This window comes from Acinonyx jubatus, chromosome A3 (genome assembly GCF_027475565.1).
Source record: "Acinonyx jubatus isolate Ajub_Pintada_27869175 chromosome A3, VMU_Ajub_asm_v1.0, whole genome shotgun sequence".
In the NCBI taxonomy this organism is placed as follows: Eukaryota; Metazoa; Chordata; class Mammalia; order Carnivora; family Felidae; genus Acinonyx; species Acinonyx jubatus.
Genome location: NC_069388.1, coordinates 117,840,263 through 117,858,829, shown reverse-complemented (window position 1 = coordinate 117,858,829; position 18,567 = coordinate 117,840,263). Strand labels below are relative to the sequence as shown.

The following is an 18,567-nucleotide window of genomic DNA, read 5'->3' as shown; positions in this document are numbered from 1 at the left end:
TGAGTTTTAACAAGACTAATTAGAAAAAAGGGAAAGAAAAAAAAAATCCTGAGTATTGAAGCTTTCTAAATACTTAAAGTCCAGTAGGATGACCAAGGGTAAGAACCTAAATCCTGAATTACACTTATGACCCTCTATATGTTCTACCCTTTAGCAAACCAACCAACCAACAAATGAAAACCAGAGGGAAAAGTTTTTAAAACAACTTTTTGGAAATAAAAGTACGGCATTTTGTGGGGGTTGCCTGGGTGGCTCAGTCGGTTGAGCACCTGACTTCGGCTCAGGTCATAATCTCATGGTTCGTGAGTTCAAGTCCCACATCGGGCTCTCTGCAGTCAGTGAACAGTCCTCCTCTTTCTCTGCCCTCCCTGCTCCCCACCCCTCTCTCTCTCTCTCTCTCGAAAATAAACATTAAAAAAATATATGGCATTTTTAAGACTCTGAAAATAAATTGAGAGACGGGAAGAAAAATGATTGATGCTAAGCTTGTTGCATGATTTGTAAACACTATAGGAAAATCACACATCAACCTCCACCCAAATACTGTTACGTAAAAGACTACTTTTGGGGCGCCTGGGTGGCGCAGTCGGTTAAGCGTCCGACTTCAGCTCAGGTCACGATCTCGCGGTCCGTGAGTTCGGGCCCCGCGTCGGGCTCTGGGCTGATGGCTCAGAGCCTGGAGCCTGCTTCCGATTCTGTGTCTCCTTCTCTCTCTGCCCCTCCCCCCTTCATGCTCTGTCCCTCTCTGTCTCAAAAATAAATAAACGTTAAAAAAAATTTTTTTAATAAAAATAAAAGACTACTTTTGAAAATAAGGACACTGATGTGGCAACTGTAAAATACAGTATTTCCCCAACTTCAGAGAGACAAAAATTAACCCCTTTATTTCATGCAGCTTTCTTTACCCCATTTAAGCCCTACAGACGTGAAGAAAATATGCTTTAAAAAAAAAGAACTTTCAATCCCACGTAAAGCTCAGAGAGGAAGCTTTGGGAGAATACCCTTTGCACAGTTTTAAAATAAGAAGACGCTTCTCGCTTACTTTTCCATTTCAACTGTAATAATACCTCCAGCTCCTGAAACTTTAAAGATTCTGCTTTTAAAATCAGGTGATGAAGCGCAACACGCTCGCAACCCATCCCAAGTGTTGGCACCTAGATCTGACTGCACCACGTCCCTCTTTGCCAGGGACCTATCGGGAAACCCTCCTGGTGTTGTTGGCGATGAAAGATGAACAGCAGGGGACCCGGACTGACACACGAAGCAGTTACCCAGGAGGAGTGCTCCTTCATCTGGTGTTGGTTGCTGTGAGGGCCGCTGGCGTGGCCACGCCAAAAGCAGTTTTGGCAGAGCTGGTAGTTGTGGCACTGCTGGCATCGGTACCGGAAGCCCATCATACTCTCACACCGGCAATAGGAGCACTCCACGGGGTGGAAGACTTGTGGCAGGCAGACAGCAGGGCAGGGGAGAAGGGGCGGGAGAGGAGGAGAAGCAAGTTATCTTACTTTCACTCGGAGAGTCAAGTCAATACACTGGAAAACCACACCTGATGCAAAAAAGCAAAAGTGAAAACAACACTAACACTGAAAACTCTGAAGCGTCTCCTAGTTAACTGAGCCGCCATTTACTAGAATAAGGGGGGGAAACAATAAATGAGAAAAGTTTTTCAAGTTACAATATTACATTCCAGGGGTGCCCAGTGGCTTAATAGGTTAAGCCTCTAACTCTTGATACAGGCTTAGTCCGTGACCTCCTGGCGGTGACATTGAGCCCCCTGTCGGGCTCCACTCTGAGCATGGAACCTGCTGAGACTGTCTCCCTCCCTCTCTGCCCCTCCCCTGCTCATGTGTTGCATGTGCATGCGTGCTCGCTCTCTCTCAAAATAAATAAATAAACATTAAAGAGAAGACCTTCCAATTCACCTTAGAAAATAACCAATTTCTTTAAAACGAGACTCATGCTTCTCAAATTCAGATAAATATATAAGAAGAGAAACTTTCAGTCTAAAATTTATTTTTCAAACCCATTGCTTTTTAAAGAGATTTATCATTGTCAGCTGTACAGACATTTGTTTCCTTTGCTAATAACACCTGGAATGATATACTATGGGTCTCTATTACCTGAAAATGGTATTTTACACAGTACCTTCAACTGAAGGCCTTCAAATGTTGGCTGAACTAAATGCTACAACATGCCTGGGCACAAGTTTGTGGTTACTGGTAAAAAAAGTAAGGCTAGACATATTACCATGTTAGTTTTAGGTAAGAGGTCTAAGTAGCAAAGCAGTGAAATAAAGTACTCTAGACCAACAAAGCAGCGGGGATTTGGAGGAAGGGAATCTTAGGGACCTGTCACCCTTTCCTCCGTTCATACAGCATGTCACCTTATGCAAACCTGCCAGGTAGCAGTGAGGATTCATAGAGATTGCTGAGATTCTCTAACAGCCTGAACATCCAGTTCAGTGAGTGGGAAGTGGGCAATGCATAACTGTATATTAAAGACAGTTGTTTATTCTTTTAAGTGTTGGTAACATAATTGTTCCCTCTGGCAATTCAATTCTGAACACAAGAAATGGAAGTCAATAGGAAAAGGGCATACAGTATTCAAATATTCATTTGAATAACTCTTTCTAGCAATATGTATACAAATCCAATCTTATTTCAATAATAAGGGTTTTGGGGGGCGCCTGGGTGGCTCAGTCGGTTATGCATCTGACTTTGGCTCAGGTCACGATCTCACAGTTCGTGAGTTCAAGCCCTACTTCAGGTAAGCTTGAACCCCACATCAGGTGAGCTAGAGCCCCACTTCGAGTGAGCCCCACATCTCTCTCCCTCTCTCTCTGCCCCTCGCTCACTTGCACCCTCTCTCTCTCTCAAAAAAATAAAATAAGGATTTTGGGTTCTGTTTCCAAAAATGTACACCAAGACTCAGGGGGGAAAAAAAGGAGCACTTGGTGAAGAAAACAATGTAACAAGATCATTAAAGACTATAAAAAGTAAAATCAGGAATAAGAACTCCAAAGGACATAATTCCTCTAAGAAATTCAAGCATTTTGTCATCAAGATATTTCTAAGGAATAATGAAAGTGCTGATAAGACTCTGTGCTCCAAATTAAAACTATACAATCTAGTAAAGTTCCACCAAAGAACACTACTCTCAAATCAATCTGGAGCTAATATCAACACAGTCAACATCAGCATATCAGAATTTATAATTCTATATAACTTTCAGTTAATATTAAATAATATATAGGGGCACCTGGGTGGCTCAGTCGGTTGAGCGTCCGACTTCAGCTCAGGTCATGATCTCACGGCTCATGAGTTCGAGCCCTACATCGGGCTCTGTGGTGACAGCTCAGAGCCTGGAACCTGCTTCAGATTCTGTGTCACCCTCTCTCTGCCTCTCCCCCACTCATGCTCTGTCTCCCTCTCTTTCTCTCTCTCTGTCAAAAATAAACATTCAAAAAAATTAAAAATATATACATATTAAATATATGTATATTAATATTAAATTATCAAGTATATTCTGATAATCTTGGATGAATATGCATGTCTATGTGATTTTTCTTTTCTTCTACACCAGTCAAGAGCCAACACTTACATTAGATAGTATAAGGGGCTGACCAGATGGAAAGGAGAGACAGAATAAGGAAAGGATCACCTATGTACTGGGTCAATTATAAATAAGATCAAGTTCTGGTAAAAGTATTCTTTTTGGAAGAATACATCATGTTGTATCTTCTTATATATTATATGCTTGGATTTTTCAATAAAAAAAGTGCAACTTCTGCTTAAGCAAATAGATGTCTGTCCTTATTAATAGTAACTTCAATATGATTCCAGAGATGAATTCCATAGAAAAAACCCAAACAACAAAAATAACATATAGAAATATATAGAAATATCATAATTTTAGAATTTACTTCCTGCCATAAAAATTAAGATATGTAGATAAATGTTACCATGATAGATAACATGTTTTATTTTTAAGATATTGCAATGAGTTCATACTATGTCTCTGTCGCTGAGGAAAATATCACTAACCTCATAAGAATGTAATCAACAGGTAATACACTATACACAAAGTAACAGTAAAATGTTCACAATGATAACAAAAAAATCAGAACAAAAGAGATTCTTTCTACTTGGCATAGCAAATACAAAATGATTTCATGAAAACAAATTGAATATAAAAGTACTAAAACACTTCAGGTTAAAAGTATTGCCTCCAAAAGAACTAATAATACTGTAATAATTTAACAGTATAAATCTCTATCCAAAAATCTTGTTAAAAAATTATTTAACTGTTTTAGTTTAGTCAAGAGATTCTAGACCTTTAGGAAAATAATCCTGAATCTAAGGTACCTGTGAACTAAAGCCACAGTGGGGCAAAAGGCTGAGAGGTTTAAAAACAGAAGATATGGATGGGACAGAGAGAAAATAAAAAGAGTATGGACGTGTATTTCATTCTTACAAAGGGAAAAAGGGCTCTGCTTTTTAGCTCCTTTCACTTGTTACTGGTTCTCTTTGGCGGAATAAGATACAGGCAAAGGCCCGGAGAGGAAGGAGGGAGGTTACACAAAAAACTTCAGCCTTTCCTTTAACAAACTTAGACAACCTAAACAATGAGATAAATGGATAACAGCAGAAGAAAAAATTAAGAAGTTACTAAGAGATAACTGTCATTTTAAGCAAAACAGATTTAGTCAAATTCCTGGAAAAGATACCAAGAGTAATTCAAGGTAAAATAGTAAAGGAAGAAGTAAAGATGTATGAAGTACCAAATCCTACCTTAGCTATTCTCCTTGAAACTACTCTAAAAGCATTATAATTTTAGTGGGTGATACTGCATATATGCAATTTTTTAGAACTATGGATTTTATAAATTAAAGGAAAAAAGGAAGGCATGGGTAAATCAGGTCGGTTCAAGTAGAAAACAATCACCTGAAATCTCAGGGGGAAAAGCCAAGAGTGTGAACCACAAAGTTTGATACTACTATTTCTTGGTACCCTAAGTAATAAGTCCCCTTCCCTTACTTTTCTTTAAGAAATAAATATCCATCGAGGCGCCTGGGTGGTTCAGTAGGGTAAGTGTCTGACTTCACCTGTGTCTGACCTCACAGTTCGTGGGTTCGAGCCCCGCACTGGACTCTGTGCTGACAGCTCAGAGCTGGAGCCTGCTTCAGATTCTGTGTCTCCCTCTCGCTCTGCCCCTCCCCATTCATGCTCTGTCTGTCTGTCTCTCTCTCTTTCTCTCTCAAGAGTAAAATAAGCATTAAAAAAATAAATGAACTTGTAATTTAAAAAAAGAAAGAAATATCCCTCTTTAGAAAGCTAAAATCACAAATCCAAATGACAGAGTGACAACAAATGTCAATTATAATTTTCAATGGCAATCGCTAAGGACATTACAAAATACTATCAGCTCGTGTATTTCCTATAGCACAAGAAACTGAATGATAAAAGTTCCGCTTACCATTCTCCACATGGGCAAGCCTATGCATGAGAGGTAGCCAGACAAGGCACTGGGGGGGAGGATCGGCCATCATTGTGTCTAAAAACATATTTAGCATGATCTTTTTCTGTAAAGAGAAGAAGAGCAAACATACTTTATATTATTAATGAATTCCAAAATTACGTTGATCTAGAATTCTCCCAACCAAGTTGTAATGAATTCCTTGTGAAAGTCCATAGCAAAATACAATATTTTACATTACTAGAGACAATGCAACATACTGTATGTCACTACAATAGTCACATGCATTTCCACACACATTATTTTGAGTCTTAAAACAACTGTACCAGGTAAATAGGTTAGGTATTATGACTAACTTCATATTACAGATGAGAAAATAAAGAAGCGTTTATATGACTTGTGAAGGTCCTACTCAAATAGGACACAAAGCCAGCACAGGAACTCAGCTGTCCTTCAAACTACTATTATTAACCAGTGGGGGAGACAGACATCCCACACCTTATTATAAAACAACATCAGTGAGGGACGCCTGGGTGGCTCAGGTGGTTAAGTGCCCGACTCTTGATTTTGGCTCAGGTCATAATCTCACCGTTCATGGAATCAAGCCCCAAGTCAGGCTCCCCACTGACAGTGTGGAGCCTGCTCGGGATGCTCTCTACCTCTCTTTCTGCTCCTCTCCCATGCTTGCTCTCGCTCACTCTCTCTCTCTCAAAATAAAACAATAAATAAACATTAAAAAAATCAGTGAAAGCAGAACTACTCCATTTATTGTTTACCGTATCTCCAGCATTTCATAACATTGGTGTGTTATCACTAAATAAATACTGCAGTGAGGGGCAAACACTCTTAAACATCATTTAGCAACTTTCTTGTACAGAAAGAAAGAAAGAAAACTAAAGGGAAGAATTGGACGAAATTAGAGCCTAAACATCCAATGTCCATCACCCCCCCATTACATCATCTCCCCAGCTAGACTGCATTTTTCTGTTTCATCTTTATTTCTCTCTTTTAAACAAATACATACGAAGCTTCCACTGTATGTGAAACACTGGTATAATTATATTCCACTGGATACAAAAAAAATGAGAAAACACTTTAGAAAAAATAGAGTCATGAGATATAGACAGAACAGATTACCAAAATTTTTCAAATTAATGAATTTTCCTTATTTCCTCTAACCCACAAAGCACCTTTCCTGCTCCAAAAAAGGAAAGAAAAAAGGAGGAAAGAGGAATGTCTTACAACTAGATGGGAGAGCTCTGTGATTATAACCTGGACACAGAGGCCCCCACTTCCAACTTTATTCCTAAAGAAGGGCAGAGACAAAAGGGTGAACACAGGAGAGCAGGAGATACAGGCCCAGTAAGTAGTGCTTTTCTAACAAGCCCTGGTCCCACCATTCAAAGGCAGGGGGAGGGAATGAGGACTGGAGCATGTGGACACCAAAAGGCACCCAGAATCTCATCTCACTCTCCCAAGTAACTACGTTCTCAGTCCCACCACCTTTTCTTGAGGTGAAAAACAGGGTATATGAAATGGAGTGTTTCCCCATAAAACTTTAAAATACTTTATTTCAGGAAGAAAAAAAAAAGGACAAAATTGGTTAGAGCCGACTCAAAGATTTTGCCAGTACATTATAAAACAAGTGATTTTTACCACTAATCCGTTCACCTCAAATTGGGAGCAACAAGTGGAGGCACCGGGGTGGCTAGTCAGGAGGATGGCGACCTCCAGCATTTGTATCTGATCCACCGTGACACCTTTGCAGTGATGGTTCCATCATGCAAACAGGAGACTACAGACTCACTTCTGTGTATCTTTTTGGCAACTATGAGAATCTTGATTTCATTGTATGTAAATTGGAGACAATTCTTATTAAGAATAATCTTAAAAAAAAAAACTGGTAAGTAGGGAACAGAAAAGGGAGGATAAAGTAGATGTAGAGCAAGAAAGGCTTTTGCAATAAAACTCAAAAAAGATGAAGAAATAGGAAGGAAAGCCTCAGATTCAGGACAGAGGCTGGAGGCCAACACTGACTTGAGGGAGGGAAGGGGCGAGCAAGAGGGCTGAATGAGGGTGATAATAGTAAGAACCTACCATACAAAGGCCCTTTATAGATACCCGTGCGTGGGTGAAATTTGAAAAATATCTACTCAATTAGGCCAAATGAAGTTTTCCAAAGTGTTTTCCATCTCAGGCATCCAAGTCCCTAACGTTTCTCACACCTCAGTGGAATCTCGGAGGAATGAGTGAACAACATGAAAAACAAAACCAGAAAGTCACCAAACATTTGAATGGAGGTCCAGATACAGAAAATGCCTCTTCCTATGGATATGCACATAACTGTAACAAAGCAACAAAAAAATGAAAAGTGTCCCCGTAACATTACTGAGAAAGAAGATACTAAGAAGTGTTTTTTAGCTAGCAAGAGGTAGCAACCAAAACTTAAATGTATGTTTTAATTAATATTTCTATATATTTTGTATCTAATTTGTTATTTTATATCTAATATTAAAATTAATTTTTACAAGTCTACCTGTAATTCTAATGCTACTTTCTCTAAAAAGTTTTGACTCACCTATCATGGAGGCTTCTTTTTTAATCTTCAAGATGAAAAGGAACAATTATATATGACATCTCATTAGACCCTGATAAAAATGCTCAGGGTCAGCTTACAAAAGTTGTTCTAAGGTCATACTGTAATGTGAAGTCCTCCAAAATCATGAGGAATGAAACCAGAACTGTGTCCCAGTAGTATCTTCAATAAACCATGTGATTTGGGGAAAATCGCTTACCCTTCTGGCTTCAGTTTTGTCACCTATCAAAGGGTAGAGCAGTAGTCCTCAAGTGTGTTCAGAAGCTGCCCTGTTGGTTCCTAAAACATTTTCAATGAGTCCCTGAGGCTGGGGCTATTTTCATAGAATTCTCAGACATTATTTGCCCTTTTCAATCTCATTCTCTTATAGGCAAACAGTGGGCATTCCAGAGGCAAGGCGGCAGATTCACAACCATCTGAAAAAGCTACTACAGCACTCCTCCCTTTCCCAACTCCTCGCCACACGAGGCCAGATTTCTTTCTACACTTCAACTAAAACAACGTATCACAACCGATTGAAAGGATAAGCAGATAGGACAATCCAGCGATCTTCAACTGAGCCAAATATTAAAATGATTTGCAAAAATGTAGAACCATGGCATTCTTGTTAAATTTTTTTTGTTTTGGGATATATAGCTTTTTTTCATAAAAATATGTTTTCGAATATATAGCTTTTTTTCATAAAAATGTTTTCAAATATATACCTTTTTTTCATAAAAACATTTAAGACTCAACAGACTTCTCATTGTTATTTTTACACGACAATATCTTTAATTTCTCAATTTTAATTTCTAGTATAGAACTATTAATAGAAATAACTCACATGAACAAAAGCTCTTTGGGGTCCTCAATAATTTTTATTGTAAAGAGGTCCTGAGACCAAAAAGTTTGAGAACTGCTGAGCTAGACTTCTCAGGTCAAAAATTCCATGACTTAGTAAATAACTGTGTAAATGACCAGTTAGCACTTTTTTCTCCTTTTTTGTTTTGTTTTTCATCCTCGAGTTGAACACATTCTTTGCATTTTTCCCTATTTAAAAAAAAAACCTTTTTTTTTTAAATGTTTATTTATTTTTGAGAGAGACAGAGACAGAATGCGAGTGGGTTAGGGGCAGAGAGAGAGGGAGACACAGAATCCGAAGCAGGCTCCAGGCTCTCAGCTGTCAGCACAGAGCCTGACGTGGGGCTCGAACCCACAAGCTGTGAGAGCCGAAGTCGGACGCTCAACCGACTGAGCCACCCAGGTGCCCCGCATTTTTCTCTATTTTTATAGCACAGTATTTATAACAAAAACTACAACAAAATTACAAAAACTGCTTCCCACAATTCTCATTTTCCTATATTTCCCTGTAAATGTACATATGATTCTATGTAATTATGTACATAGGGTAGATAAAAATATATAATGTTTTTTCACTTAACTTTTTTTAAAATACTAATTGTTTTGCTACAAGGTCTTCATTTCTAATCATTTTAACAGCTGCCTGATCCACTGAGCTGAGATGCCATGATTTATCCCTGCCTTCCTCTATAAAACACTGAGGCTGTTTCTATCCTTGTGTGTACTCATATATATTTTTCCCTGGAAGTAAGCATTTCTTTTTGTCACCTACCTTCCTGCCCTTTGTTATTCTAATCCTCAATACGGACAATTATTACCCTAGAGCCATTCTCACCTCCTTCCCTCTACCCATGACTACATTTTCCCTGTTTTAAAAGGGGGTAGAGACCACCCCTTAAAAATAAGAAATCCAGTATCACGAAAACAACATGAGAAAACAAGTAAATTAGGTTAGCACTGGGTCATCACAGGTACAATTTCCAGCCTCATCATTTCCATTAAAACCTCCTCCTATTTCCTTATGGGCAACAGGTAAGGTTTTTTGTTTTTTTTTTTAAGACTTTTATTTTTAATCTCTATACCCAATGTGGGGCTTGAACTTACAACCCCGAGATCAGGAGTCACATGCTCTACCAACTGAGCCATCCACGTTCCCCAACAGGTAAGTATTTCTTATTCATTGCTCTGACTTACTTGGTAATCAGTAAAACCATGAATGACATACGGTTAACAAACCTGAAACATTTTTAAAAATGTTTTTAAAGTCTTCTAGATTAAAATATTTTTATACAAACTTTTGTGTAGAGTTAAAAATATTTTGTCTGACCAGGACAAACATAAATTAACTGGTTATAGGACCAGTGCTATGGGTCAGCCTTTTGATTATTATCAGACACTAAATTTGACCATATCACAAATTTATTTTGAACTTGAAAAATTAAAGTACTTTGTAATGACATAACAATATCATGCTGCTGTGCTCTTTTTTTAATGTTTATTTTTGGGAGACAAAGAAAGAGCACAAGCAGGGGAGGGACAGAGAAGGGCGGGGGGGTGGGGGGGGACAGAGGATCTGAAGCAGGCTCTGTGCTGACAAGCAGCTAGCCCAATGTGGGGCTTGAACTCACAAACTGTGAGATCATGACCTGAGCCAAAGTTGGACGCTCAACGGACTGAGCTACCCAGGCACCCCTGCTGTGCTCTTTGTTAGAGATGATTTTATTTATTATGGTTAAAAAAATGGGGAAAACTTCAGTACTTCTGAAATACTATATTTTCCTCACTGCAAAGACTGTTTCATTTGAGAAAATCACAGAATAAAAATATCAATGAAAACAACAACAAGGTTTCAGATACATCCATGAGATTTAAGCTTTCAGTTAGAATTCAAACCAAGACACTTTCTCATGCCATATTTGATTTAAATCATTTAATCCAACAAATCTCTAGTAAGCATCAATCATTTTCCAGACACTGTTAGTCATGGGGATATAAAGTTGAAGGAGATCAAGGTGTATCCCTTCAGGGCATAAGTGAACTAGATATAACACGCCATGGGAATGCAGAAGAGGAACAATTAATCCTACAGTGAAAGATTCAGAGCATCAAAGAAGAAGGGCTATTTTATCTGGGATATGAAATATGAGGGCTTCTGTTGGAGAGAAAGAAGGTCAGGGGTTATTGGCATTTCAGTGAGAGCTAATATCATTTGAAATGACAGCACACGCAGGACCAAATGTGTACATAATTCAGCTGAAGTGACAACAGGAACAGCTCTGACCAAGTTCACACATGTGCAAGAAAAGACAACACATCATAACTACTGGCCAAGTCCAATTGTAAGATATTATTGTCTGTATGAGGTACCTGGATATCAGAGATGGTAAGGTGTGCAAGAGTGTCTTCAAATCAATGAAACATGGTAATTACCCAACTAGATTATCTTGGTAATGAGGGACTGCTGATGGAGATTGTAAAATCTGCTTAATTGGAATTCCTATGAAATACACATATACACACACCAGGTAATTCTTACCAAACTTTATACAACGTCCAGGAAAACAAAGTCAGAACATCCAGAAAATGTCTCACTTCAAAGATGGAGTGGGAGAAAAGTCATTTTGGCATGTAGCAGAAGAGGATATGCGGATCAAAGTATAGCCAGAGGACATCTCCAGGCACAAGAAATACTGTTGCTGTTCTGAAAAATCCACTGGTGATCATGTAATCCCATCTCTACCCACTGCCCGCCTCCCCGTGAATCACGGAGAGTCCCGCAACACCCAGTGAAAGAGCACCGCTCCCTTCCCATCTCCCTCTCTCCCCTACTCATTCAGTCTTCCATAAAGATGGACATCAAGTTTAAGATCCTCTGCAGGGTGGACTGAACACTTCGAACTAAAGTCAATACGAACCTAAAAAATAAATAGCACAACAAATAGCAATCATCTTTTTGAGAAACAGAACTCATCCTTAAACTCTGAAGTTTAGAAAAACTGGGGAGAGATTTAACATATTCACTGCTTGTTTTTTAATAACTTTTAAGTCTCTAAAGTCAGTTTGTTAGTTTACAAACACTGAAAAATCAATATACCTGGCCTACCCACCAAAATATTAGCCTTGAGGTGCTATGTTAACACTGTGCTTTATACAGACAATAATCGTTAGCACAAATAAACAGCTAGATTTTTTCTAAAAATTTTAAAATATACCAAAGTAGAGAGAATAGTATAATATGCTTGTTACCCAGCTTCAACAATTCTCAATAATGACTAATTTTAATTTATGCCTTCACCATTCCTTCAGTCTGGAATATTTTGAAGCAAATTCCAGGCATACTATTTCTCAAATTAACTTCACTCCAGTGGTTTATTACAGACACCTCAGATGCTTATGAAACTGATAAAAGAATCTTTGACATTGAGGTTTGTAGGAAACCACCAGAGCATCTTCCAAAGTGGCTCGTATGAGAGTTCTAGTCGCTCCAAATCTTCACCAACATTAGCTGTCAGTCTGAATTTTAGCTATTCCAGTGGATGTGTTCTGCTGAATTAGCTTATAAATGCCTTTAATATTTGTTGTGTTTTTAAAACTATGTTAAGTCCAACATCTTTTTTGGGGTCAGTTTGTGAAAAGCAGGCAAAATTGTTTTTTAAAAAAGAATTCAAGCTATATTAAAATAGAGAAACATGTAATTCTCTTCACATCATTTGAAAAATTCAAGAATTTCTCCTGTAAATCAACACAGACATCACTGAAAAGCTGCACATACTGCAAAGCCATGGATTTAAAAATAAGGTATGTGAGAAAAAACAGGGTTGGCACAAACCTAAAAACAGATGCCACCTTGTAAACAGAGGACTAACAAAACAACAGCAACACTAATAGCACAATTAAATCTCTCACAGGCACTGCCAACAAGGTCACTATCAGATGATACCTTTCAGTCCTAAGTCCTGAGCCCTGAGTCATTTTTTCCCTTCTTTATAATAAGGGCATACAACTTCTAAGACAGATCAGTTTTATCAAAACTAAATACGGGCTCCAGGGAACAGGTAACTCCATCAATCAATTTTTGTAGCACAGGTGTGAGGGGTCCTAAAAACAATGTCTTCACACGTCTTTCTTGTGCATCCACAGTTTCACCCCATAATACTACAGAAAGTGAAGCAGTTCATGAATCCTGCAAACCAGCCACTTCTTTCACCAGAGAAAGGTACTTCTGCAGGTTTTCCACTTCTTTCTTAAAACAGTCCTACATTCTCTTTCATTGTGATCACTTGTTTGCTCAGCCCAGAACATTAATATGCTGGGAAAACTGCACGTGAGTCAACAGAGCAATTTCCACTTTACACTGACCCTGTTCTCTCGCTATCTGATGGTGGATAAGTTAGCTCGTGTTAAAAAAACACATAGGTAGGAAAATAAACCATACGGGAAAAGCCCATTTTCAAAAAGAAACCCAAAACTCATTGGACTTAACTCTTGCTGCATGAACCTCTGTCCAAAGTCTCATATTTTTGGTCATTCTACCAGTAGTTTCTTTTTCTTTTGAGGGTCCTTTTTTGGGCCATCTTTACAGACCAAGGAAAGCTCAAGTTTCCTCTAGCCTAAGATGCTGCTCTGACTTTTTCAAATTCGGCACATGAGTTTTTTATAGGAATCAGAGGCAGATAAGAAGCAACAGCCAAGCTGTATGTTCAAAAGCCTCACCATAAAGGCATAAGGTGATCTGGAGAATCCTAGATAGCACTCCTAGGATTAACAGCTGGAAATTTCTGTACATTCTTCAACATTTTAAACTGTCATTCCAGTACTAGATTCTCATTATAGCCCTCACGTTACAATCAGATCAAAGGTTACTTTAGGTTTAAAACCCCACATAACTGCCATCCACTGGTCAGATGTTACTCTTCACAGACATTTCTTTGTATAAATTCCCTTCCCCATTCATTCTGACACACTTTACTTAACAGTAGCATTCCAGGACTTGATCAAGTTTTAGCCTGACCTCCAGGAAGTATCTTGTGTGAAAAGCCACACGTACATCAGATATGATTACCCCAGAGTATTGTGGGGGCAACCGTTTAATGTAATGGTACTACTAAAGCAGTAGCACCGAGAGGAATTCTAAGTGAAAACTGTCTGGGGCCCCCGTGCAGCTCAGTCAGTTGAACATCTGGCTCTTGATCTCAACTCAGTTCTCACAGCTGTGAGTTCAAGCCCCACAGTGGGCTCCACAATGGACGTGAAGCCTACTTAAAAAATAAATTAAAATCAATGGAAAAATGTTTGTAGTTTATCACACTCATCCTCACATCGCTTCAGGGCATTTTAATACCTGAAGGACATTCCCGTACCAGCATATGTATGGAAAGCCTCATTTCATTTAGAAATGCATATTTATGGGGAAAATGCAAACTATACTAGAATAAAATGAAGCACAGAGCTATCTTTACTGTGCTAAAAGCTGATATTGTCATTTATACTGAGAAAGAGATAAAGTATGCGTAGAGGCAAATTTCCACAAAAACAATAAGCCAAAGTATGTACAAATTTGGAAGAACATCTCCTCAGAACTTACTAAAAATAACTCACCAGTATTATGGGTGCCACTTTCGGTGCTAAAGCTAATGAGTAATCTCTAAACAAATTACAAAATAGTGTTTGAAAGTCTGAGTTCAAATAAATATGAATTCTTAACTTTAAATGTAAAAGAAAAAAAAAGGTATGTGTGTGTTTGTTTTTGCTTCTTTTGTGAATCAAAGTATCACAGGTCAGGAGGATCTGGTTTACGATGTTCTTTCGGTTCTCAAACTTTTAGATTTGTTGTTTTTATGTGTTAACTTTTTATTTTTAAATAATTTCAGACTTCTAGAAAGATCATAAGATTACAAAAAAATTCCCCATTTACCAAGATTTCTCAAATGTTAACACTGCAGAAGAGATGCCCCTTTACCCTTAAATTAAATACCTATATTTCTTAAAAACAAGGTTATTTTCTCACATAACTTAATACAAATATCAAAATAAGGAAATTAGCATTTAATAACAAAATACTACTATCTAGTCTACAAAACATATTCAGATTTTTTCAATTGTCCCAACAATGTCCTTTATAACAAAAAGGAAACCCTGGATCATAAACTGCATTGGGTTTTTCTTATCTCTTTAGATTCCTGTAACCTGGAACAGGTTTTTGTTTTTTGGGGTTTTTTTTTTTGTTTGTTTTGTTTTTTTGTCTTTCATGACATGGACATTCTTAAAGTGTATAGGCCAGTTATTTTGTAGAACTATCTTCAGTTGGGTTTGTCAGATGGTTCCTCAAGATGAGACTCAGGCCAGATGTTAATAAACTTATTGTGATAAATGTTTTGCAAGATATACAAATCTCAAATCATTATGCTGTACACCTTAAGCTTTTACAATGTTATATGTGAATTACATCTCAATAAAACTGTAAAAAATAAAACCAAACATAAAAAAATGGGGAAAAAAAAAAAAAGGAAGAGGAGACTCAGGCTGTGCTTTTCTGGCCCAAGTACCACAACAGTGATACTGGGTACATCTTGGTGCATCCGCTCAGGAGGCAAGGATATCAGTCTGTCCCTTCGCCGGTGATAGGGACTTTGATCACTCGGTTAATGTCAATCTGACAGGTTTCTCTATTGTAACACAGTAACTTTCTAATGTTACTACATTTCCTTTCATAATTAATAAACGTCTTATGGTGGGGCTCAGTCAGTTGAGCATCCAATCCTGAATTTCGGCTCAGGCCATGATCTTGCAGTTCATGGGATTGAGCCCCACGTCGGGTTCTGCACTGACAGCACAGAGCCTGCTTGGGATCCTTCTCTCTGCCCCTCTCCTGCTTGAGCACACATGCATGCACACTCTCTCTCTCAAATAAATAAAATTTTTAAATAAAAAATATCTTATGAGGAGATACTTTCAGACTATGTCAATATCCTACTTCCATTAATCTTTTACTCATTAGTTTTAAAACAGATTTTTCAGTAATTCCCCCCTTTCCAGAACTTTCTAAGCTTAGCATGAAGCTCCTTTTATCTCATGTCTACCTGCACAAATGGAGCTACTGCCAGCATCCACTCTGCTCTGAGACCCCTGAGACACAGTTAATATCTCAGGAATTCACACATACAATCTCTAGGGCAGGATCACACAAGGACACTCACAAATAAAAAGGAAACCCAGTCTATCGTTTCTTCACATGAAAACGAGTGTACCCTCGAGAGATTTTGAGCTGGCAGCTGAGAGCTGTGTAGCATTCCTTGTCTTTGGTGCTGAGAAAACAATGGCCCAGTATTGTATAGAGTTTTACGCCAAAATTCTTCTATTTCACAGTTGAAAGAACTCATTCAGGCAAGTAATATATGTCCAGTAGCAATAATATAAACACTTCATCTTCAACATTTTTCTTTAAACTGTCGGTAATTTAAAATTTTACATGTGTTACCATTCTCCAGAAAAGACTCCCCTCTCCCCCAAACCAGAATTCGTAGGTGAATTTTTTGTCTGCCCTCTTTCTCTTTTTCACACCCCTCCCACTTAAAGCTCTTTTCCCTCCTCTACCCAAGGCTTTACGTCCCTAGACTAGAAGCAATCTGGTGAAATCTAATAAAGGGCAGAGGGATGGATGAGTGCTCTTCTAGTCCTAGATTCTACAAAACTGTCCTTACCTGCTGTGGAAAACAGGTGCGGACTGAGTGCTCTGTGTAACCAAAAGATGGCCCTTCAAAGACAGCTGTTGGGAGCTTCAGAACTTCCTTCAGAAACTGGTCAAACTTGCTAAATATCATTAAGCCATTGGAATCTGACATCTGGGAGAAAACATCTATGAGAACAAAACCAAATAAAGTCAAACTAGAAAGAAATATAAACTTTTTATAAATGACTCTATGTTATTTGTATACTGGTCAAAAAGTACCATTAAAAAGTACCATAAAGCTATTATGATTTTTAGTTAATATGTGTTCTCCTTCTTATTAACATTGTATAGTTCCTTTACTGCCCAGCCCTCTCTCCCACCCACTTAATATCTACCTAAATATTAAACCCAATAACCATTCATGTATGTCTACCTACCTCCTCTTTTTGAGTGTACATAACTGAATGATATATACTTTTTTATTTATAATAAACTTTGTTCCAAGAAGAATTTGTAGCAACATACCTTTATCTCTTAGCATTTATGTATGTGTTTATATAAGACACATACATGCTTGGGTTTATGAATATATTAGCATATTGATTTGGGGGTATGAAACTGTATTATATTTATATATTCATATGCTACTAATGTAATGTATTCCTGTGAAGGAATAAATTTGAAGGAAGCATAAAACATGTTTAAAATATTCCATTCAGTGAGTTCCAAAGTAGAATAAAAAGAACTCCTATAAATTCTTCTACCCCAAGATACTTTGATACTATAAGATCTTATTTTTACCATAAAGTCTGACTCAAGCAGATGGGAAAGAAATTTCTAGTAATACTATTTCTTTATCTTCTTAGAGAGAGTCTTCTCTCTCCAGTTAGTTCTTCCTCTCTTCTCATCCATAGTCAGGGAGAAAAAGAAAAATCACCAGCAGCTCAAAATCAATGTGTCAGAGAAATGTGACCTGAGCTTTTTTTCAAAGTATTGAGCTTCCTTATAAACAAATGGGTGAGTTAAACATGCACAGAAAAATCGTTTCCTGAGGCCCTGCCAAGTGTGGCATTTTAAAAAGTTAGATTCTATACATAATTAATAAGTATAGAACAGATATATATGTAATTGATATATGTTATATATGCATTATTCTTTAGGTTTAATTCGAGGTATTTATCCTGAAGCACTAGGTGTAGAAAAAAAAATACATTTGAAATATATTAACTAAAGAAAGATAAAATGTTAAATTATCAACTCCACAGAGTAACTTTTAAAAAACATTAACATTAAAAAACAAGAAAAAGTATCAAAGGAATGAAAATCTACAATATATGCTCTCTAAATAGCTGTTAGTTTGTAGCTGGAGAAAAAGTATTAAATACCCATGGCGGGTGGGGAGATTCAATGAGAGGCTAAAAGAACTACAATCCTAGTGGAAGAGAAAATCAATTAATTAACAAACAAATATTAAGTTCCTTCTATGTGGTCCAAGTGCCAAGCATTCTGCTAGGTGTTATGAAACACAACAAAGAAGTATGATGGGGGTCTTTATCCCCCAAGAAACTTTCACTGTAGCTGAAAAAAAAAAAAGATACATATGAATCAAAGAAGAATTAAGTGTTAAATTGACACTAAGTGGAACAGAAAGAACAGAGACATAAAGATGCCTGTTAAGCCTATTTGTCAAGCACCACAACAGGTTGTAACCATGGCTGAGGCTGCCTGTAGCCACCCAAAATTAATTATCCTCGTTTCTATTAGTAATAGAACACTAATTTTATTTTGTACAGCAATGCACCCCACTAAGAGATTAAAACTTATAGTCTCCTTTTAGCAAGTCATGGTCATGTGACTAAGTGGTAGCCAATGAGACTATAAGCAGAAGGGTTATGAGGGACTTCCAGGAAGGTTGGTTAAAGAAAGCTGACTAAGCTGGAAATCAGGCCCTTCTTTCCTTATCCTCTTCCTCCTTTTGCTATCTGAA

General features: G+C 37.7%; 1 protein-coding gene across 36 annotated transcripts in view; it reads right to left on the bottom strand.

The window, feature by feature from the left end:
• Positions 1 to 18,567, bottom strand: part of DTNB (dystrobrevin beta) — a 239,834-nt gene that overhangs the window by 153,728 nt on the left and 67,539 nt on the right. For all 36 annotated transcript variants that reach the window (XR_008289633.1, XR_008289634.1, XR_008289636.1 and 33 more), the window contains 3 exons: positions 16,612 to 16,766; positions 5,476 to 5,581; positions 1,272 to 1,438 (listed from right to left, as the gene is read on the bottom strand). Coding sequence is in view for 30 of the 36 variants with exons in the window: in XM_053201135.1 (XP_053057110.1) it covers positions 1,272 to 1,438; positions 5,476 to 5,581; positions 16,612 to 16,766 (428 nt within the window). In the remaining 6 variants the exon portion in view is untranslated. The remainder of the gene's footprint in view (positions 1 to 1,271; positions 1,439 to 5,475; positions 5,582 to 16,611; positions 16,767 to 18,567) is intronic.